Genomic DNA, 23,307 nt, shown 5'->3' on the forward strand with positions numbered 1-23,307 from the left:
TTTATTGTCAACTTAACTTTTAGCTTTTATAATTATTTATAGGGTGATTCTATTCAGACTTCTAGATTTGCTATATGGACCTCCACTAATTTTTATAAAAATTTAATTCCTAATTTACCCCTATTGAAAATTAAGTAACAAAAAAATTATAGAAAAACCATGACCAATTTTGTCTCCATCTTCTTCTCTCTCACTCTTTCTCTCAACTGGATTTCTTATTAGCTATCAAATTATTGGTATGTCTGTTGTTATATATTCATAATCAACCCCAATTGTTAGAATTTAATTATTGATTAGTAATTTGATATATATGTGACTGATAACTCATCCCCTGCGTTTGCACCATTCTTGAAAGTTTCAACCCTAAGAACCAAGCTTCTTATTGCGGTTTGTGATATAGTCCAAGTTTTTCTCTCTATCTCTGCCACCATTCAAATTCGAGGAATTCCCTTCATTTAGACAATTAGTCATTAATCCATTGCAATTGAGTTTCGAAAAAAAATCATACTCCCATTGAACTTCATACCCAAAGCATGAATTAAATATCTAAACTTGGATTCTTGGAATATAGTACTATATGTCCTTCCTCCACACGATTAAACAATAGGCTATAAGGATGTAGCTAAGGTAGCAGATGTAATCGTAGGATATAGCCAGAACCAGAGAAGCGGTGTGGAGATCGACAAGAATAAAATATTTAAAAAAGGGACAAAACTGGAAGATTAAGGGAGAAATATTGAAGAGGAGGTCCAAATAGTAAATGAGGAGGTCTAACTAGAACCACCCGATATCTTGATAGAAAATTAACTAGAGCTATTTTCCAGCAAGAAAATATATGGTTTGAGACGACTGCCTCTTCCGGCTCATTTTAGGTCCGGCTCTGTGCAAGGATTATAACATGAGAACTAATTTGCAAACTGAAATTTCCAAAAAATAAAAAATAAAAAATAAAAAACGTCTCTCTCTCTCTTGAAACAAAGTTTTCATTACATTTTGCAAAATGGGTGAGGTATGTATGTAGAAAAAAAGAGGAGGCTTTATGACAGCTACCAGTCATGGTTTTCAAGGGATGGCCTATCTCTCTTTACATCTAGCCTTTACAAGTTATCACAAAATTTCCATGATCCATCTATGGAAAGCAAAGGGCCTTTTTCAATTCAAAAATTATATTTTTTTACTGGAAACATGAAAAAACAGGATTTTTTTTTTTTAACTAAATGATGTATAAATTACTATCTTTTGGCATCAATTGTCTTATTAGTACCACAATTACGTGCTTAAGCGATTAATACAATTTACTATGGAACAAGATTTTTTAGGATAAGAATATTCTCTATCAATTTGTAATTGTTTAGTTTTTCATTGTGTCAATACTTTTATAGTCACTCAAGACAATGGACCAATGGTGTTGTACATTCATTTGCTCCATTTGCCTTATATCTAAAGCGTTGTTTTTTTGGTTCACATAATAGATTTCTTAGGAAAGTGGTTCATTTGTATTTTTATTGGGAATGGAAATTAAGATTCTTATAAAAGTGTTTGAATAATATAATGAAAAAATTGGTAGTTATTTGTTTATAGGACTATTTAAGTCATAAACAAGTCGTAATAAATTTTTTAAAAAGTGTAATTAATGTGGGAAATGAGAAAGGAAAATGGTTTTTTAAAGAATGGAAGGATTTATTTTCCTCCTTATTTTCCCTTGCACTTATCAAACATGAGAAAATAAGCACTTTTTCTTTCCCGAACTTAGAATCCATAAAACAAACAATGCCTAGATGCCTCTTTGGATGATACAGTTAACAATTGTAATCGTGATACAATCTAATTTTTATAAAAAAAGAAGAAGAAAAAAAGATTTAGGAGATGCAAATTGCAAAAACTAGTTTGGTCCCCTCCACACGATAAAACCATTGCAGGTGGATTTTGGATTTAGGAGATGCAAGTTGCAAAAACTAGTTTGAGATGCAAATTGCAAAAACTAGTTTGGTCCCCTCCACACGATAAAACCATTGCAGGTGGATTTAGGAGATGCAAATTGCACAAACTAGTTTGGTCACCTCCACACGATAAAACCACTGCAGGTGGCGGTTTGCCACTTTGCCCCTCCAAATTCAGGTACGATTTTGTTTTGGTCTGAAAGGTCAATAATTAATTAATGGCCAATTGTCGTCGTAGCGAATGGGATGGCAACACGTGGAAACTAGTGAATCTGATACCACAATCTCCAGCATGATTGTTCTTGTTGAATCTAAAATGTAGTCTCCTAAAACATGATTTGCCCATATCTCCAAAATCTCGATCTTTTCCGTGAGAGACTGTATCATGAAGTTCTCCTCACGTCTCTAACCAGGTAGGCCAGTGCCATCCCCAACGACCTCTCAATTCTCCCCTCCCCCCACCAAAAAAACGACGCCGTCTAACCATCACGAGATATGGCGGCCAAAATTGGGTCGTTCCGGCACAGCTTCGCGGAGAGGAGCAAGGAGAGGCTGCTCTCACGAAAAGGGTACTCGGATTTCGGGCTCAACAGCTCCGAATGCGGCGATGAGAGAGTGAAATGCGGCTGGTTTGGGAGAATGTCCGATGGGTTGGTCAACTTGTGCAACAGCGTTCAGGAGGTTTCGGTTAAACTGTATCAAATGGGCCGCTCCGATCCTCGGAAAGCTTACTTCGCCGCCAAGATGGGCTTGTCGCTGGCGATTGTGTCACTGCTCATATTTTTCAAGGAGCCCCTCAAAGATGCTAGCCAATATTCCATCTGGGCGATTCTCACCGTTGTCGTCGTTTTCGAATTCAGCATAGGTATTGTTACTACTCTACTGATCTCAATCTCATTTCTGGTTTCTGACTCAGCAGTAGTGATGTTTTTGTTGTCCTTTTGATGGTAAAGGTGCGACGTTGAACAAAGGGTTTAATCGTGCTTTGGGGACAATTTCGGCTGGAGGGCTAGCTCTAGGTATAGCAGAGTTGGCTGTAATGGCCGGAAGTTGGCAGGAGGTTGTGATTGTAGTCAATATTTTCATAGCAGGTTAGAGTTTTGGATCATTTGATATATATATATATATATATATATATATATATATATATATAGAAGAAATGGCTGGTTTTGCTGTTCTTTCTGTGTTGAATTGACTGTTTCGGGGTTTGTGATGTTAGGTTTTCTTGCTAGCTATATCAAGCTTTATCCGCCAATGAAGACTTATGAATACGGATTTCGGGTGTTCTTGTTGACCTACTGTATAGTTTTGGTATCCGGGAGTACATCATCATTTTTCGGAACAGCAATTTATCGATTGATACTTATTGGAGTGGGTGCTGCTGTCTGTTTGGTTATAAACATATGCATACTTCCCATCTGGGCAGGGGAGGATCTCCACAAGCTGGTGGTGAAAAATTTCAAGGGTGTTGCTACTTCTTTGGAAGGTAGGCCCGGTTTCGCTGATTAAATATGATATAATCTGCCCAATAGCAGTAGCAGGATTGATGGTGTCATCGTTTTGTTTTGTTATAGGTGTTGTTAATGGATATCTGCAATGTGTTGAGTACGAGAGAATTCCTTCGAAAATTCTCACATACCAAGCTTCTGATGAACCATTGTATAATGGATATAGAGCCACTATACAATCTTCAACCCAAGAGGAAACCCTGGTGTGTTGATACATCCACATTTGTTTTTCTAGTCATCTGAATTTGAACCGAAGAAGGTAGGAACTGTTAATTTAACTTACTAGTTGGTGTTGTCTATTGCAGTTAGACTTTGCACTGTGGGAGCCACCACATGGCCCTTACAGGTCATTCCATTATCCTTGGAGAAATTATGTCAGAGTTGGTGGTTCTCTGAGGCACTGTGCATTCATGGTCATGGCAATGCATGGATGCATTCTTTCAGAAATTCAGGTAGATAAAATATCTCTTTCCTTTCTTGCTGTCACTTTGCAGAAAGTATGTAGCAGAAGAAGCGAAAGATTGCATAAGTAGAAGCATTTTCTTCATGTTATCCTGCCTCCTGGTTGTTTAGTTCTGAATCTCCATAGACTTCAGGAGCTGGATCTCACGAACTTAAAATGACTAACAAATTCTTTCATACCTAAAAGCAGCATCTTCTTTGTTCATTTGAAGATAAATGAGCTTTGTTGTCACCTTAAATCTTGAACCTAGCTTGGCTTTACTTGAAACGTATCTTTGGTTTTGGACAATTGATATTTTATTCATAGAATTTTAGACATATCTGCAATCTCCTAGACATAAGTATCAACAGTGTAAATGCCTGCAGATTGTTGCTGAGAAATTTGTCATGCCAATTAACAACGTCTATAGTTGATTTTTTTTTCATTCATTATTTTGGAAAAAATGTATATTCAAAATACTGTTGACCTCTCATGCCAATTTCACTACTTTGAAGAATGGTCTTGAAAGTTTTTGTTATGGATGTTATGTTTATATAGTTGGTCAAGTAAACAATAGTCCTATATGTGTTTTGGGTTACCAATTGGTTTATCGGCAGGTGCTCCTTTAAAAAACCATAACAACTCTATGTGTTCAATATCTTGAGATACCTACCTATTCCATGCGCTTTCCATTTTCATAATTAGATTTTGTGGATGTGTTTCTGTAGGCGCCACCAGAAAAGAGACAGGTTTTTGCAGATGAGCTCCTGAGAGTTGGTACTGAAGGTGCTAAAGTATTACGTGAGCTAGGAAGCAAAGTAGAAAGGATGGAAAAATTAAGTCCCAAAGACATACTTTTTGAAGTTCATGAAGCAGCAGAAGACTTGCAGAATAAGATAGACCAGAAGTCGTACCTTCTTGTCAATTATGAAGGCTGGGGACCCGAAATACTAGGGCGCAAATTTGAAGATCCTGAGCAGGATACTAGGAACAATGTGATTGAGTCCCTTAGTGAATCGTGGGATGCTCAGAATATTGGCGGCGGCGGCGGCGATCCTTCAATGTCACAATGGATATCTACAGATAGCGTGTTAAAGAAAACATTAACAGCATGGCCCTCACGCCTTACATCGTTCACTGGGAATCTTATGCAACCTCAACCTGAACTAGAAGAATCAAAAGTATATGAAAGCGCGAGCTCCTTATCTTTAGCAACATTTACATCGCTTCTGATTGAGTTTGTGGCAAGGCTTCAAAATCTAGTGGATGAATTTGTAGAGCTTAGTGAGAAAGCAAACTTTAAGGATCCTATGGACGTATCGGATACCAAAGAGGTAGGCGGGTTCTGGACCAGAATATATAGGCGCTGGTGGTCCAAGAATGATGAGTTAGCTTGATATTATGATTGAATGCTCGTTGATTCATTTAACAGGGCTTCCCTTTACAATTATATATGAAAAGTGTAGAAAAGTCAGTGTGAGTTTGTTTTGAACCTATATTTTATACCATTTTGAGGAAAAACGAGCTGGGAAATCCGCACTTGAAGAAGAAATGCCTAGGCTTCCTTTGTCTGTCAGTCTTCTAAACTACACAGAGAGCTGAACAATGTTTGTATGCTTGGGTGAATCTCTTTAAAAGCTCAGACAGTCAGACGACCTTTCCCAAGAACAAGTCGGGGTAAAGGTTTGTTTCCAATGAAATTATGAACGATCTCTCCCCACGTATAAGTAGTCGAATAAGGGCCTTTTTTTTTTTTTCAATTAATTAATAAAAGCGTAGACCGATTAACAAATTGTTGGTAAAAACTTGTTTACCAATTCAATCTATACTATATTTATGAGAATCTACTGTGTCAGTTAAAGTGGCAATGTATATCTATATCCTTAAATCATAGATTATCTTAAAACATTTTTTTAGTAATTATAAGACGTAACAGTGATAAACAAAATAACACGAAAAACAAAATTCTAACCTACTAATCTCTTCATCTCTAGCACGCATGAGTCTCACTCTCACCTTTTTTTTTGAGAAAAAGATAAATAATCATTCAATCAACTAGAAATCATACATCGGGGGGGGGGGGGGGGGGGGACATAAACCAAAACCCCAAGAAACTGCGGTTACAGATACCATCAGGCCAATGAGCCCAAACTCTAACCACCATATGCCTCTTTCTAAGGCTACTTTGACCATATGAACCCGAAAGTACCAGTAAAACCTCGTAGTCAACCGCAAAGAAGACAACGTCCTCTTCAACACTGTGTCCAAAAGTACCAGACCACGTGTAAAGGATCGTTCGTCAACAAATCGACAGCAAAGGTAAACCAGAATTGAACCAAATCGTCCTCGGGAATGACACCATTTACATGGCATAACACCTAGACCTGATCCTAGCTCAAAGGAGTAGGAACCCAACCCTAGCTCAAACAAGTAGGGACTTATTAGAACTAAACTAACCAAAAACTAAAACCCTAAATAAAACCAAAAGACCGCCTCCATGAACCACATCTCGCCGCCGAGTAGACAGCCCCCATCCTTCGATAATCCCCACCGCGGGAATTGGATGGTCAGTGATCAAACCCCCTCTACTAGATCTAAGCCGCGCTGGACCCTGAACCAATCAACCCTCGCCGCCATAATTCCACCCATGCCGGATGGATCTAATTCCACCGCCAGGCTCCCACGATCATTGTCACACTTCCCCACGATCCACCACAGCCCAGATCTGACACTCCCCGATCACACCATCGGGGCAAATCACAAAACCATCTTTCCAGTCGTCGAGATCCACTCCCCCATTTATCAACAACTAGCGCAGCCCAACTAGAAACCTCTAGCCATGACCGCAGACCAAGCCTTAACCAAATCAGGAGACCAAACCGAAGAATCGCCGCCGCCACCTTGACAAGAGAGACACCACTAACAAACAACCCTCCTACGAGAACTCCACACCACCGGGGAACAACCATAACCCGTCTGGCAACAACCCCAGCACCACAGCGCGACCAAAGACAAATGCCAGAGTGAGGGTGCCGCCAGACGAGAACTGTCAAAACCAGGGAAACCAAGTTTTTCCTAAACGCGTGGAGTGCGTTCCAATACTTTTTTACTATTTACCAAGGTCCTTGTACCATAGTCTCACTCTCACCTTAAATCATCAATTTCTTTCATGAACTAGATTACATACTAACGGTAACTAATCCCATCCTCACATAACATCATCCATTTGTCACAACATCATTGCATGTAAGTAACCATGTTATACTTCTTTTGCATGCGTAAAATTTATTTATTCAACCTAGAATGCAGGAAAAACAAAAAAGGTGAGTGAAATACTGAAATTCACACTTAATGAGTCAAATGTTTCATCTGTCACTATCTTACATCACATACTACAAAAAAACAAAGCTTATAATACAAAACAGAAGCATGGAGTGCGAATTGTAAGACGGAGAGTGTGTGAATTTCACTCAAAAAAAAAAGTGGATCCCTACTGGGCTGGGCTTGGATGGTCCGACTCGATCACTTTCTGCCAGAGCCCGCTACTATTTTCCATGCATTCGGGCCCTAAAAGGCTCACAGAACAATAACACGACCGTCTCTCTCCTTCTCTCTCTAACAGATTGCTCGCTCTCTCTCTCTCTCTCTTCTCTTTCCTCTCTAACAAATTATCGAATCAGGGGCAGCCGGCGGTGAGCATTGAGATCGGTACGACCATTTCCGCTTCTAAGTTTCATCGATTTTCTCTTAGAAAATGCAGGGCTTTGTTTCTTTTTCACAGTTTTGCTTAATGTAGAGCCAGCTTGATCTTTAGCCTCTGTTTGATTGCTCTGAAAAATTTACTAAGGGAAAGTAAGGAAAGGAAGAAATCTGATTCTCTGTTTCTATTTTCGTGTTCTTCGTTTCCTGGAAATCAAGAATCGCTCAATTCAGCTTGAATAAATGAGTTGGTATACGACGCAGGGTTGATTAGACGATTGCTTTTCATATTTATATATATATATATATATATATATATATTTTGGTGATTTAGGTTGATTTATGTTTGTCTTGGCTAACCGGAGAGTTAGAGTTAGCGGCCTTGAAATGAAAGAATTTTATCTCTCGTTTTCTGCTGTTTTTGGCATTTTTGTGATTTGAATCCTAGGGTTTGAATTGGTTCTTGCGGTGTTGATCTGCTGGTTTTTTTTGAATTACGGTCCGTTTAATAGCTTGAAAGTGATAGGAATCGAAGTTAAAGATGAAATCCGAAATGAAATTATGGTGAATGTGTTGTAGATTCTACATTGTCATATGCTTAGTCTTTTAGAAATTTATTTTTTTCAAGTTAAAAGATACTTGTGGTCCTCATGATTAATTGTTTATTTTTTGTGGCTGAAGGTTTTAGGAAACGTTGAATTACAATGTCTATGGTTGATGAACCGCTATATCCGATAGCCGTTCTCATAGACGAGCTGAAAAATGACGACATCCAGTTACGGCTGAACTCAATCCGCAGGCTATCAACAATTGCCCGTGCTCTTGGGGAAGATCGAACGCGGAAGGAGTTGATCCCATTTCTGAGCGAAAACAATGATGATGATGATGAGGTACTTCTTGCAATGGCAGAAGAGTTGGGGGTCTTCATTCCATATGTTGGGGGTGTGGAACATGCACATGTTTTGCTCCCACCCTTGGAAACCCTTTGCACTGTTGAGGAAACCTGCGTGAGGGACAAGGCTGTGGAGTCATTATGTAGGATTGGGTCTCAGATGAGGGAGGGTGATTTAGTCAACTGGTTTATTCCTCTTGTGAAGGTTAGCTCTGATTTTATTTTCTTTGTGCAACATCATTTAAATATTTTCTAGCAATATGAGTGGCATATTTAGTTGAGGCTTTGTGGATACTTACTCGCTTATATGAGCACGTAGATGCTGATTCTCGCTTATATGAGCAAATAGATGTTGATCCTTGCTTATATGCATCTGATGTAGATTCGTGGGTTGCAATTTTTTTATCCTTTTTCATTTTTCTGGAAATAGTTGTAAAAGAGGTACATATCATTGAAACAAGAGGGGGAGGCCTGAATAGTGTGGGAGGATGACTATATGATAGACAGTGATTAGATTTGGGTAATCTCCTGAGTGTTCATGCATAGAATATTCTATTCTAGCTTATATCGTAAAGTTGCACCTGTGATGTTGCGTGACAATATGAATTCATCAAAGTCATACGTGTGTTTTTCTGCAGTATATTTTCTTATGCTTTTACCTTCACTAATTTCCTAATACATGCATAGTTGTAATCTCTTCTCCTCAGAGGTTGGCGGCTGGTGAGTGGTTTACAGCCCGAGTCTCTGCATGTGGGCTTTTTCATATAGCCTACCCAAGCGCATCAGAGACATTAAAGACAGAGCTCCGGTCGATATACAGTCAGTTGTGTCAAGATGACATGCCTATGGTTAGGAGGTCTGCTGCAACGAATCTGGGGAAATTTGCGGCAACTGTCGAACCAGCTCATCTGAAGACTGATATCATGTCTATATTTGAGGATCTTACACAAGATGGTAATAAAATGTTCACCTTCAGTAAAATAGATGGTGACACATCTGTAGTGCAATCCTTTTAATTTGTTTGGCTGTTTTCTCTTTACGTTGAGCTGTCAGGTATTACTATTCTGTTGGTAATTATTGAATCTAGTATCCCCCTTTAGGCCTATGTGTTGCATGCCTGTAAGATTAGGGTATAGTGATAACACCCTTCAAAGTAATCAAAGAAGCATTGTTGAGGATAGTCCATGCCATTGGCTTAGTTGTGGTGCATTGTTGAAGCATTGTTTAGGCCCATGTGTTGCATGCCTGTAAGATTAGGTGAAGTGTGACAACTCCCTTAAAAAAGTAATCAAACTTGCATTAGTGAGGATAATGCATGCCATTGGCATAGTTTTGGTTTCTGTCGGTTCATTTGGGGATTAATTAGGGGGTTATTAGGATGGCAAAGACGATTAAATATGATGAAAGTGGAGACATTATATCTAAGAGACTAACATAGCATGTTAGGTGGTCAAGATAGTGGTGTTGTAAAGGAGCAATCAGCTTATTTGGTAGTATAACCTGGCAATGCCTGATAGCTTAGCATGTTATGTTTTCACTGAAAACATAACATGTAAGCTTTCGAATGGATTTTGCACAACCTATCTGGCCTGATAGCTTGTGTGGGTAATTTCCTTGGCATCTATGATAGAAAGTCCAGTAGGGAAGCAGTGGATCCATTTTTCCTTATATTATGTAATTTACTGTAAGTTTTCTTTTCATATTGTGTGCATCAGTGATGTGTATCACATGTTCATTTCAAATATAGTCGTAAACTGCAAAACCAATGCAGAATGTGTACACGTATGACATGTATCATAAGATGGCAAGAAGGATAAGGACTGTTGCTGTTTAGTTTCTTGGACATATTTTTCATTTGATTGCATGCGCAAGTCATTCTTGAACATATTTTATTGGATCTATAGTACGTGTAAGGCTGGAATCCAGATGAGGAGTTGATTGAAGAAAAATAAATATGGCATCCTATGTTTATACAGCCTTTCTCTCTTGCATCCTCACTTTTGCTATTATGTTTTTTAGTTAACTATCTGTTTTTGATTGAAAATATGATTTATCAATTTTTATAATTTTATCTCAGATCAAGATTCTGTTCGACTATTGGCTGTTGAGGGCTGTGCTGCTCTTGGCAAGTTATTGGAGCCCCAAGATTGTGTTCAGCATATCCTCCCTGTTATTGTCAACTTCTCGCAGGTAGAGCTAATATTTTGAATTTTGAATCTACATTTGGTTTCTTGATGTTTGTTCCGGTTCATTCCAGCCTCTGTGACTTCATACCTGAAGCTTGGTTCTCCAAGTTATATTTATACTGTGTACTGTGGCTACGGCCATATAACAGCTGCATTAATGATTACAATACTAAGGCATCGTGGAGTTACCAGCAGTTTTCTGCATCAAAGATATCATTAAATTTTGTTTATCTGTTTCTTATTTTTTTTGCTTTGTTTCTGAAAAGGACAAATCTTGGCGTGTGCGATATATGGTCGCAAATCAACTATATGAGCTTTGTGAAGCTGTGGGGCCTGACCCTACAAGGTATTGCCATCATACTGTATGTTTTATTATATATGATATCTGTTAGTTAATTGATTTATGGAATTAATGTTTGAATGCCACTATTATATAGATTTTCTGTAAATTAGACAATATACAAAGTTAGTTTTTGTTCAGCTAAGCCATGCATCTCTTGCCATGTAGTAATAGCCTTTGGCTGTTTTTCTTCATTTGAAATATTTTTGTTTGTGGTGGTTGTATTTGAAGAACGGACTTGGTTCCAGCATACGTGCGATTGCTTCGAGATAATGAGGCTGAAGTACGTATAGCAGCTGCTGGAAAAGTTACCAAGTTTTGTCGGATTTTAAATCCCGAACTTGCCATTCAGCATATTCTTCCCTGTGTGAAGGTGCACATGCTTTAAGAACTTTCACCTTTTTTAAGTGGTGTCAATTATCAACTTCACCATATACTCACTTTTCTATTACCTATTTTAATACTTCATAACCGCATTTTACAGGAACTGTCATCAGATTCTTCCCAACATGTCCGATCTGCTTTGGCTTCAGTTATCATGGGAATGGCTCTTGTATTAGGAAAGGTGAGAATGCCATATAGTGATCAGTGTAGTTATTGTTATCCAGGAAAAAAGTTTATCGTTGGTCATCACGTGATATTATGGTGGTGGTTTTTTTTTTTTTTTTGGAGGGGGGGGGGGGGGGGGGGGGGTGTTGGGTTTCGATTGTTATCTTGCTAGTTTTAGAATGAAGTGTTTGTTTGACAAATCAATAAACTCAACCTGATATAAGGTGTATTTTACGTTTACATCAAATGAGTTATAGTGGTTGGACGGATTAGATGAACATGTGTTGGATATTCCATATCTGTAAAATGTGCGAAAAATAATAATCAAATATGTATCCAGTTCATACTCCAAAGTTAGATTCAGATGACTAATTTGCACAAGTCAATTTAAACTTCCAACTTATGTCATTGATAATCGTTACTAGTTTGAGTTTGCTATACACAGTTTGTAGTGGATTTACATTTTTCCAAATTGCAGGATGCTACAATTGAGCAGCTTCTTCCCATTTTTCTTTCACTTCTGAAGGATGAATTTCCTGATGTGCGCCTCAATATCATTAGCAAGCTTGATCAAGTGAATCAGGTCAGTTCAAGTTTGAAAGTAATGTTGGAGCTAAATGCATTATATACTTTTTTCCCATGCATCTTTGGTTAGTTCAGGACATTCCTTTTTATGTCTTGTCAAACCTTATTATTCAGTTGGTGCCAAGGAAAAAAAATATATATATAGCTTTTTAGTGGATGCCTAAGCAAGTCGGTCTTGCAGGTTATTGGAATCGATTTGCTATCTCAATCCTTGTTACCAGCCATAGTTGAGCTCGCGGAGGATAGACATTGGAGGGTTCGACTTGCAATTATAGAGTACATACCTTTGTTGGCAAGTCAGCTGGGTGTAGGGTTCTTTGATGATAAGCTCGGTTCCCTTTGCATGCAGTGGTTGCAGGATAAGGTTAGTGGATAACCACTATTAATAAGAAAGATTTTAAATTCATGTCACTTCACATTTCTCTGTTTTATCATCTTTGATATCCGTTGCAAAGTTTTCCCCGTGCTTATTATCTTTGGGATTTATTGCAGGTTTACTCGATTCGTGATGCTGCTGCTAATAATTTGAAGCGCCTTGCTGAAGAATTTGGTCCAGAATGGGCAATGCAGCACATTGTTCCACAGGTACTGTGACTTTCCATTCCTATCAGCTTTATCATGGGGGACTGGAATTATTTTTGTTATGCATTCTACAGTTATACACTTTTTTTAAAAAAAAAATTTAAAAGAGATATGCATTGACAAACCATTTGGGTAGGTTCTGGAGATGATTGACAATCCTCACTATTTATATCGAATGACAATTCTGCGTGCAATCTGCCTCCTTGCCCCCGTTATGGGTTCAGAAATCACATGTTCAAAACTGCTGCCAGTGGTTGTCACTGCGTCAAAGGACAGGTATTTATATTCTATAGACTGTGTGAAATAGAATGGATAGGATGGAGTGGAGAGATGCTTTGTTTGCTGGCCTGATTCTGTTTTGTTTCCTCTTCAGAGTACCCAACATTAAGTTCAATGTGGCAAAGGTGCTTCAGTCCCTTATCCCCATAGTTGATCATTCGGTGAGTATCTGCCTGAATCTTAACAAGTTAATTATTGAATATTGTGCAATTCATTTAATTTCACGTGACTTGAAAATTTTTATGATGCAGGTGGTGGAGAAGACAATTCGTCCCACTTTGGTTGAGCTCAGTGAGGATCCAGATGTTGATGTCCGATTTTTTGCTACCCAGGCACTTCAAGCAATTGATCATGTTATGATGTCAAGCTAGCCAGGTTTCTTTTTGCACTAGTTGTTCAAGAGTAATGGTTAAGAGGAAAATACCATTTCTGCAGATCAGAGTAGTTATATGTTCTTTGTTGGAGCTTCTGAGTGTGCTAGTACTTTGTGCCTAACATGCGGGACCGTTTTGGCTACTGAAGTTTAGTCATCTCGTATATTTTATAGTTGTATGATAATAAGCTTTCAGATTCCCCCGTTTTTTTTTTTTTGTTTGTATTTTTTCTTTATCCGGGTCAGCAATTTGTTGTTGTTTCTATCAGGCCTTCGTGGGTAGGACAATATTATATTGTTTAGAATTGGACATCCATTTTATTTTGTTGGTGAATAATTTGTATTATTGACCTGATTGTTGAAGGTAAATTTTCCCAAATCCATGCTTTCCGGTGTTCTTACATGCATCTTGGTTGGTACCATGCAGTAGGTAGCTTTACTTACCCTAGCACTAGGTTTCAAGGTCGAGAGTGGTCCAATATCTCAACTCTTGTGGTTTGGAAGATATCTCAATTCGTGCACTTTTGCAGTTATTTCTTCTTTTTCAAATAAAAAAAAAATACAACCATTTTTTTTAATTTTTTTTTTTAATCATAAACTAGTCCGAGAGTCAAGTTTAGAATCTCTTATTTATACAGTGGTTTATACAGAGTGGATTAGTGACGCTAGACCAAATCGTACAAGCTTACAATACAAACATATTAAGTATTAGATAACCATCCAGACATGTTTTTCCCAAGTTGAGTTCCCAACCATCCGTGCTATTATTTGATTTTTGTTTGCCTCGAAAATTCGAATTGAGGTGCTTTCGGCTTGGCATGCCAGTTTAGTTTGGTCTCCACTCTCCACCCAGCTGCCAACCCACGTGAAAATGGAGAATACTCGTTTGGTGGTTTTCTGAATGGTAGCCTAGTGTGGACTCCGTACTGGTTCATGCTGAGATCCATTTTCTCCCGTCAATAGTTTGATAGCGATACGAAGGTGATTTAACCCTTTCGCAGGTTATTCATGGTCCTTCTTTGCTTTTTTATTTTATTATTTATTTTATATATATATACACATTTTATTATTTATATATATATAATATATATATATATATATGTATATGTATATGTATTTTATCCAGAGTGAATCTTCGTTTTAAAATTAAAGTGCGCATTTAGAGTTTATGGTCACTTTTCGGTCGCATATTCACATATCGACCGTTCAGTTTTTAAGTATTAATGTATATGTCATCTCTGCAAATTTTCAGTTAAATTGATGATCGTTTAGTCATCTAACTCTCTTAAACCAACAGACAAACTGAATCTGTCCAACCTGAACCGTACTAGCTTTAAGACAGTTATTAATGCCTTAACGATCATCAATTTGACTGAAAATTTGCAGAGATGATCTATACATTAGTACCTAAAAACTAAATGATCGAGATGTGGATATGCGATAGAAAAGTGATCACAAACTCTAAATGCACACTTTAATTTTAAAGTGAAGCTTCGCTTTGAATAGGATATGTGTGTGTGTGTGTATATATACAGGGCTTCTCAGGTGCGGATATCCGCACTTTTTGCTTAGGTATAGATTTCCAATTTTTTTCACACTTTTCGATCACACATTCACATCTTAACCGTTCAGTTTTTAGTTCCTAAAGTATAGATCACTTCGACAAATTTTCAGCCAATTTGATTATCGTTAAGGCATCCAAAACTGCAATTTACCATTATAAACACGAACGGTTCAGGTTAGACAGATTCGGTCTGTTCATGTAAATATCAGTTTTGGATGCCTTAACGATCATCAAATTGGCTGAAATTTTGCAGAAGTGATCTATACATTAGGAACTAAAAACTGAACGGTTAAGATGTGAATGTGTGATCGAAAAGTGGGAAAAAAACTGGAAATCCGTACATTTTTGCTTAGGTGAGCAAGGTTGTGTGTGTGTGTGTGTGTATAAAGTGAATGCATTTAAAGATGTACCAAGCTCAGCATTACAAGACCCGAAATTGAATTAGCTTCAAACAGAGAAAAGGGTGGAGGGGAGAGAGAATTGGGGTTTGGTGGTGTTGATCAGCATGTTTGGTGTAGGAAGGCATACAGAAGATGAGGGGAGAGATCGTTCTTTGGTTATCTAATAATTCCGAAGATATTTAAATTCTTAAGTCAGAACGCAGAACCATATACGAACTTAATGAGTACTAGTAAGGTGAGGTGGTGGAAATGTGGTACGGTCTGTAATTCAAAGGAGCTAAGTAGTTATAAAACGTGCCTTGTATGCACACCACTTTACGTTGATGGTTCAATCGCGATGGACCTTAGAGATTGTCTATGCCAGTAAGACTTTGTTTTCGGGGGTTGAGGCAAATTGTTGACAACGACCGATGGTTCGCACCTGGTTCCTACCAACTCGATCCCCCAAAGTGTTATTTACGAACTAGCTTTGGTTGGTTGCAGGTGAGCGATCATGATGGGGATAGTTGCTTTACTTGCTTATAAATACAGACCCATAAAAACGATTATAAGCACGCAGACAATAAAGATAGCTAGCAAAAATAGTAGTTCAAATCTTTTCCCCTAGTCACCAATTCATTTCATATATATGCCTCTTCACAGCATGGAAGGAGCTTCAGAATCAGAAGAGAAACAGGCAGAAAGAAAGGGATCGTCAATGCTATCTAAACCTCGGGTAGATATTAGTTTCTTGCTGGGAAATTGGAGTAGTGTTTACCATGTATCTATTTGGTTTTGATTTAGTTGATTAATAAATTAATTAACCAACATTGTTCTTTGATGTTTCAGCACGAAATTCATCTGGAGCACTCATTTGAGCAAGAATGTATGACGAAGTTTGTAGACGAAGGTTGTGAAGTGTAGGGTATTAAGGAAACCTCGACCACGAACCTTCATGCCCGAGGGCATATGGCATGTGAGAGGTTTCCGGCCTTCATCAACCATATTTTAACGTTCTCCGACGGTTAGGAGTGCAGACATTACAATCTCCTTTAAGCTCTAATCTTGCTCCTCTTACTTAAAATACAAAGAAAATTGTTTAAAGCATACATATATCCTCTGCTAGCTATCTATGATCGATGTAATGCGACATTGTAAACCCATGTCAGGAATTAAAGTATCAAAGAGATGGATGGATGGATATATATGTATCTATTTATACAAAATACATATACATATATTGATTTTACCTCTGAATGAGAATGAAAATATGTGTGTGTATGTGCGTATATACATATGTACATGTACATATCTGTAATATAAATGTGTGTGTACAGTAAAATTTATACTCTTCATTTTACAATCTACACTTCATGCTTCCTTTTTTAATATTTTAAATCTTGTCTTTTTGTAGTGTGAATTGTAAAATATGTGATGTTAAGTATTAGAAAAGGAAACATATAGTGTGCATTCTAAGATGGAGAGTGTGAATTGACTGAATTCCACTCCCTCATATAAAATAACATTTTGAGAGTTTCAATTTGTTTCTGTTCGAGAAAATTATTGCTCTAGTTTTCAGTTTTTTTACTGGCCATGTACTTCCTCTTTTTTATTTTTTTATTTTTTTTATTTTTATCAAAAGTAAATTAAGGCAGCAAGCTATCCTGATTAGATGATGATGCATTGTATGAGGATTATTTTCTTTCCTTTTAAATATGAATATTATAGATGCTTCTCTAAAATAGATGGGATGGGATAAGTGATTTTTCATGAATTAATCCACAATATTTCTAACGTGTAACTTCTCATTTCTTATCACAATAAGCTAGCGTAGCATTTGTACCCTATACTTCTAGCTAGTTATTTTCAACAAAGGCCTTAATATGAGCTATCATCTCATGGCATCGAGTTTGTGCGAGCATAGACTTATCTAGTACCTGAAACGCGTGCCCTACACCTCTGTACACCACAGTCTCTACGTTCTTGCCTGCTCTAGCCATTGCAGCACAAAACTCTAACTCCCTATCTTTCAATATGTCCAACTCCGAAATACACACCATCATAGCCACGCTATCCGAACCGAAGCACGAGCCGTTAGCCAAAGGGTTGCACCATGGATGGTCGCGGTTGGAACCGGCCGGCAGTGCCAATCTCCAGTAGGTATCCGAAGCTGCCAGATTCAACACCGAGTGACGTGGCTGCACCATGTAGTAGTACTTCTCCGAACTCGTCCTTGCTTCTCCCCCAAAAAATGGTTGCACCAGAATTACACCTTTAATTATTAAAGGCAATAGAATTGTCCCAGAACAAAGCAGTCTTGTGATCACATTATGGGCTATATTGGCACCAGCACTATCCCCCACCAAGAATATTCTAGAAAAGTCGCACTGCGTTGACCACCACTGGTTATTCTCCTCCCCACCACGTTCACAAAAAGCTTGTTGTTTTAGCCACACAAGGGCTCTGAGTCCATCTTCATAAGCCGCCGGAAGAGGGTGTTCGGGTGCCAACCGGTAATTTACCGACATGATTACGCAACCAGCTTTGGCCGCCAGCTTTGCCAAAAATTCATGGTAACAACTCCAAGCGGTGGAGCCAGCGCAAAACCCACCTCCGTGAAAATACACCAGCAAAGGAAGCTTCTTCATCGAATTCATCCCGTGGCGTTTCGGAACATAGAAACGTGAGGAAACGTTTGTGAACCTGTCAATGACTATGTCCATGGATGTCACGCCTAACTCCGGATCGGCCACAGCGGCAGTGACGCACGGGACGATCTGCGGTCTCTCCACATGTCCGTCTTTGTACACTTTGATAAGCCCTTTGATTTCCTCGATCACAATGTTCTCATGCTGGTGATGATGGTCGACTGTGTTGTTGGTCTTTTGCTTGAAATAGCTTGGATCTAAGGTGATAGCAGGCACCATTTTTTGTGTTCTCATTATGAGAAGGAGAAGATAGAAATATTGAGAATGCCTGCTAGCAAAAGATCGATTTGAAAGTTGAAACTACTATGTGTAAGCAGAATTGCAGATCCTTATATAGAATCTTGCGTGGGGCAACCCTAAAGCTACGTAGTGGGGCGGACCAATCACTGCCTAACAAGGGGGTGTTTTGAGTATTGCACTTTAGGGAGCAGGGGCAGTTTCGAAAAAGAGTGAAAATTTTCTTTTTTCTGATTGATTGACCTTAAAGCCACGTGGTGAGAAACCCCACCTAAGAATTTCTCTAACAAGAAAAGGAAATTAGATGTTTCGACAGGAATGGTGGTAATTACCACGTGTCTTCACGTGGATCAAGTGTATCAGGGGGCCTAGAGGGAGTTAGATACTCTGAACATAGACAAGTCTTGAATAATCGAAGGCGTTAAGTGATGTGCAATCAATCACTTACACCTAATTTACGGTACCAACTTTTTGTACTAAAATACCCCAAGATAAAATTATTGTTTAAGCATTTATCAGTTGTCAGATATGCCATGTCAGGTCCACCATACCAAACTAAGGTGACGAATTGATATTGCTTCATTTCAAAAAGTAATGTGAATCAGCTCTACTAAGTACTAAGACATTTCAATCTTTGTTATTCGGCTTCTCATTAGTGAGTAAATGAACACCCAAGTGTTCGTGGAATGTAGCCTACCCATTGTCAACGACATAGTAATTAATGTGGTCTAGAGTTAAAACGCAATTGCTAAACAGAAGTTAAATAAGGATCCGGCTCTTTTAAAGTGCATTACTCGTGAATTGAGTAAATTTCATAAAATCAGAACCTTTTAATAAGTTTAATAGTCAAAGATGAACCCACATAATTTAATACCATATTTCTCTAACTTTTGTTGTTACCCACGTTAACTAGTTAAGAAAATCAAAGTCTTTTCCTATGTCTTTTTTTTGTTAGATTTCTTCTTTATGTTCTATTGTTTTCATCGGAATTTTCACACTGACCAATGAGAAACTGGCCGGGATCTTGATCACAGCACACCAAATATGCTTGTCCAACAGCTAATTCATCGTTCAATTTATGAACTGCAATAGCTTTTTCAATCTGTCATGGGCTAATTCTTGAGACAGAACTCACCATAAGCTATTTATCTATTCTTAGCCATTGAAGGGATTGAATTCATCGGAAAGCCCACATCATCGAATTGGAGATTTTTGGTAGAAAACAAACAAATTACTAGGGTTAATCTTTTACATTCAAGGCTCAACATCTAAAAACAAATTTCTAAGCATAAATGCAAAGGTGACACGATCCTTTGATCAAAGTCACTTTGTTCTTTGATCATATTCTCAGATAATCATATCACAGTTACCCGAAACAATTAATCATAGGAACAGAAAAGATCGAGCAGAAGAAGAAGAAGAAGAATGAAAGGAGGAAGATTGACAATGGATGGAAAAGACGGTAATTTAACGTCAGTTACAAAGGAAGAAACACATATGATGTGGCATAATTATATACATTGGATTACTTGGAGGATGGTGATTTTGAGGAACTTTACAATAACTGCACTTCAGACGAGCTCAATCCGTTAATTAAAAGCGAACATCATTATGATATATGTGAAACCATATAATGTCCTAAATTACAGATAGTTGCTCGCTTGGAAATATGATGCAGAGCGGATGGCAGTCCAATTTGAGGAACAGTTATATCGTGCTAAAGGAGGAAAATGAAAAGTGACTAGTAGACAGGAAACAGCAGTTCGGTGTCTGATTGGAACGCACCTTACCTTTCCGGAAAGGGAATCGCGCCAGAAGCAAGACTCATCGCTTTCCCATGAGCTGTAGCATTTTTCGGGCTTTCGGGGTCGTTTAGGGCCTCAAAACTGCATTTTTCTATTTTACCCGTTTTTGGTTTTCTTAGTTATTTTTGGGTTGTTTTCGTTTTTATCTATGGGCCTTAGGGCTTCGTTGTTAGTCGCCCTAAGGTACTTTTCTCTTATTGCGGCTGCAGAACGCATCTTTTATCTTTTATCAATAAAATTGATATTATTTTCTTTTATCTCTGGTGGACTCAAGAATCCTTTGCTTAGGTTTATTGCTGGTAAACCTAATTATCAATCTGACTGCGTCAAAATAGCTTTTAGAATTTGTGCATGACATTGTTGACATTTTAAGGGACACGATCGAGCTGTATATAGCTTTAGTGGAGTCAAAGTACTGCATAAGGGCCCCAACTTTTGGTTGCCTCCCAATAACATCGATCTACCTCTTGGAGCTAGGGAACTGTTTGGGACATCATCCCACCCAATTAAGTTGAAGCAGATCGAGCATTCTGGATTTCTAGTAGCTCTTCCACTTGTTGAAGCTTTGGTTTGTGGGCTATAGCTTGTAGAAATCGATATAAAGTGATTCAAATGGCTTTTGAAAATCAAGCACTAGCTAATCAACAACCTCCCTGTTTTTCAGGACATCCATGGAACATGCTCACCAGAAAGTGTTGTTTGCGTACTCAAAAGCTTTTGAAGTGGGGCTTCTCAGTGTTACATAATTAGTCCACATTCATCCATATTAGGGTTGTCACTCAGTCGGTTCGAATCAGTTATAAATATTACCAACTTCAAAACCAAAGCTTTCGGTTTTAAAATTGAGCTACCAATTACCAACCAAAATTTTCGGTTTTTAATCATATCTACCAAATTCAGTATTTCGGTTTTCGGTATTACCAACTTTAGAACAACTAATCCTTTGTTATAACAAAATTAGGTTTTTCAATTTTATAACCGTAAACTTTGTATTCATCTACTAATCATAGCTTTCTTTTGTATATATGAAATCAAATTTTAGCAATTTTCAATAAAATGGTAATCTTAGACTAGGTTACTCAAAATACATGTACTATTAATTAATGTAGTATTATGAAAACTTTTATGTTTATTTCTTAATATACATGTATGTGTATTGAAAATCATAGTATATAAAGCTAATATTTAGATAATCGGTAGATTCGGTATTTACCAAAACCAAACTAACTTTTTCGGTAATTTTCGATTTCAGTTTTATCGATCTCGGTTACCAAAAAGTCGGTTTACCAAACCTAAAGTATTGGTAGGTATTCGGTCGGTTTGGTAATTACCAAACCAAGTGGCAGCCCTAATCCATATAGATAGTTTTCTGGATTTAAGATCACGGGAGTCAAAAGAAGGTACTCGAAAATACTTTCATCCAGCTACTCTCAAATGTCCATTACTCGTATATGATATGTCAAAATTAATGTCGTATTATAGCACGCCGTTTTTGTGAATAAATTTCTGCTTTTGGATTTTGCCATGATTTCTGCAAGGGTATTGATGTATACACCTTTATTCAAAAAAAAAAAAAAACGGCCAATCCCATAATTTTCTTTTTGTATTTTTCATTTGCAATCCAGAACTCCAGAAGATAAAAATCATAATATCATATGAACAATTTTTAGGTTCACCTCAGGAGTGAATGAGCATATTCACCCTCTATTGTGATTAATGAATTTTAATTTTATAATTTTTAAGAATAATTCTTAGGTTAAAAGTAGAAATGTTTGTATATAAGAAAGCTCAGGCATGTCAGAATATTTTTGTCTCTTAAGGTCATTTTCCAAATGTTAGAAACGAGTTTTCAGAATCTCATTGTGCAACGCAGCAAAAGCTCGATCATTTTAGATTGTGAAGAATCAAAGGACCAAAATTTGGGTCTCCATATATAACTTGTTGACGTAACAAAACAAAAATCGGGGGACTCGTCCTTTTATTATAAGTCTTCACCAATGGAGAGTACTATATGTAAGACTCCAGTCGCTGCACGTACAAGAACGTATTAAATATACATATATAGGATTGTCGTAATGTAACTACATATGTAATCGGCTAACGGTTCATGCCGGTCTGAAGTTGTGGAGGCATTATTGCCGGCGGTGGCAGCATTTCGGCTAGTCGTCTCTGCTTGTGGACGTTGCCATACCAACCTATGGACATGTCGAAACCCTGGTTCTGAAGGTGTCGATACTCTTGGCACAGAGCGCATACCTCGCAGCAAAAATGGACGCAGCAATCTGCGCATGGCTTCTCCTCCAAGAAGTACTGCCCTCTCAGTCTAGATCGATAGAAGCACGAATACAAACACGAGCAACCCATCAAGCACAGCATCAAACTGTAAAGTATTCCACTCACTCCACATGCTGCATATTCAGTATGTTACTTATGCATGCATATGGAAATTAACAAAATTTTAATTCTAATTTTCCAATATAATTTGATGGTAGAAACGACTTGAAATTAACAATTAAACTTACAAGATGATCCCCTGTCCACAATTTCTGCAATGCGTCCAAATGTTATACATGGACACCAACACGTTAAGCAACCTAGATGGATCAAAAGAAAGCAGTACGTTCGAGTTTCTTTAATATATCTTTTAAAACAAATGATATTAGCCATGCATGCATGATATTACATATGATCGGACTTACAACTGCTGAGATCGTCACAACAATCGCATAGGTCAGTGGACCAAGGGGCTGGGGAATGAGGAAGGGTCACCGCCATGACCGGAACGCCGGTGTTTGTGAGGGGCTGATCATTCAAATCAAAAGGAAGAGGTGGCGCTGATGATGGTGGTGTAATCCGAGGACTTGGGGGTGGCGCCGATGGGGCCGAAGGGAGTGGCTCGTTCTGCAATTCGGCCATGCTAGAGTACATTTGTGTATATCAGAGATATGTGTCGTAGCCAAAATGTTGAGGACTTGAAACCGCCGTACTTTCACTTTTAACCAGAGGGTGTATAGATATTTAAATAGTTTTGATTATTCTCGGTACGTGCCTTTTGGTAATTAACGGTTAAGGCAACAGTTATCTCCTTTATTCTGGTAATGTTTATTTAGTGACGGGGTAGGAATTTGGATGTACCATTTGACCAGCACACTCAAAATCATGCTTACAAGTTACAAATTTACAATACACGATTTTATAAGTCTATGTAAGCCTGCATTTTCCTGGAAAGGATATATAG

General features: G+C 38.0%; 4 protein-coding genes and 1 long non-coding RNA gene across 5 annotated transcripts; 3 read left to right on the forward strand and 2 right to left on the reverse strand.

The window, feature by feature from the left end:
- The first annotated feature begins 2,252 nt into the window (after positions 1–2,252).
- LOC112197662 (aluminum-activated malate transporter 4) lies at positions 2,253–5,590 on the forward strand. The gene is made up of 6 exons (XM_024338424.2): positions 2,253–2,805; positions 2,894–3,031; positions 3,160–3,426; positions 3,515–3,651; positions 3,754–3,900; positions 4,619–5,590. Exons 1-6 carry the CDS (start codon positions 2,436–2,438, stop codon positions 5,285–5,287), a joined length of 1,728 nt encoding a protein of 575 aa, XP_024194192.1. The 5' UTR covers positions 2,253–2,435; the 3' UTR covers positions 5,288–5,590.
- Positions 5,591–7,464: 1,874 nt separating this feature from the next.
- On the forward strand, positions 7,465–13,760 carry LOC112197819 (serine/threonine-protein phosphatase 2A 65 kDa regulatory subunit A beta isoform). The gene is made up of 13 exons (XM_024338702.2): positions 7,465–7,598; positions 8,271–8,686; positions 9,189–9,435; positions 10,559–10,671; positions 10,934–11,013; positions 11,239–11,380; positions 11,492–11,572; positions 12,035–12,139; positions 12,323–12,505; positions 12,634–12,726; positions 12,860–12,999; positions 13,097–13,163; positions 13,254–13,760. The coding sequence occupies exons 2-13, from the start codon at positions 8,294–8,296 to the stop codon at positions 13,371–13,373; spliced, it is 1,764 nt and encodes a 587-aa protein (XP_024194470.1). The 5' UTR covers positions 7,465–7,598; positions 8,271–8,293; the 3' UTR covers positions 13,374–13,760.
- A 2,143-nt stretch (positions 13,761–15,903) lies between these two features.
- Positions 15,904–16,576, forward strand: LOC121052751. Its single transcript, XR_005810117.1, has 2 exons — positions 15,904–16,055; positions 16,169–16,576. It is a non-coding gene; the product is annotated as an uncharacterized LOC121052751 (long non-coding RNA).
- A 352-nt stretch (positions 16,577–16,928) lies between these two features.
- Positions 16,929–18,343, reverse strand: LOC112198338 (probable carboxylesterase 17). Its single transcript, XM_024339438.2, has one exon. It carries the CDS (start codon positions 18,259–18,261, stop codon positions 17,176–17,178), a length of 1,086 nt encoding a protein of 361 aa, XP_024195206.1. The 5' UTR covers positions 18,262–18,343; the 3' UTR covers positions 16,929–17,175.
- A 3,693-nt stretch (positions 18,344–22,036) lies between these two features.
- On the reverse strand, positions 22,037–23,033 carry LOC121052459 (protein PLANT CADMIUM RESISTANCE 11-like). Its single transcript, XM_040517536.1, has 3 exons — positions 22,769–23,033; positions 22,592–22,663; positions 22,037–22,477 (listed from the first exon to the last, which is right to left on the reverse strand). Exons 1-3 carry the CDS (start codon positions 22,995–22,997, stop codon positions 22,167–22,169), a joined length of 612 nt encoding a protein of 203 aa, XP_040373470.1. The 5' UTR covers positions 22,998–23,033; the 3' UTR covers positions 22,037–22,166.
- Between the last annotated feature and the right edge of the window lie 274 nt (positions 23,034–23,307).

This window comes from Rosa chinensis, chromosome 4 (genome assembly GCF_002994745.2).
Source record: "Rosa chinensis cultivar Old Blush chromosome 4, RchiOBHm-V2, whole genome shotgun sequence".
NCBI lineage: Eukaryota > Viridiplantae > Streptophyta > Magnoliopsida > Rosales > Rosaceae > Rosa > Rosa chinensis.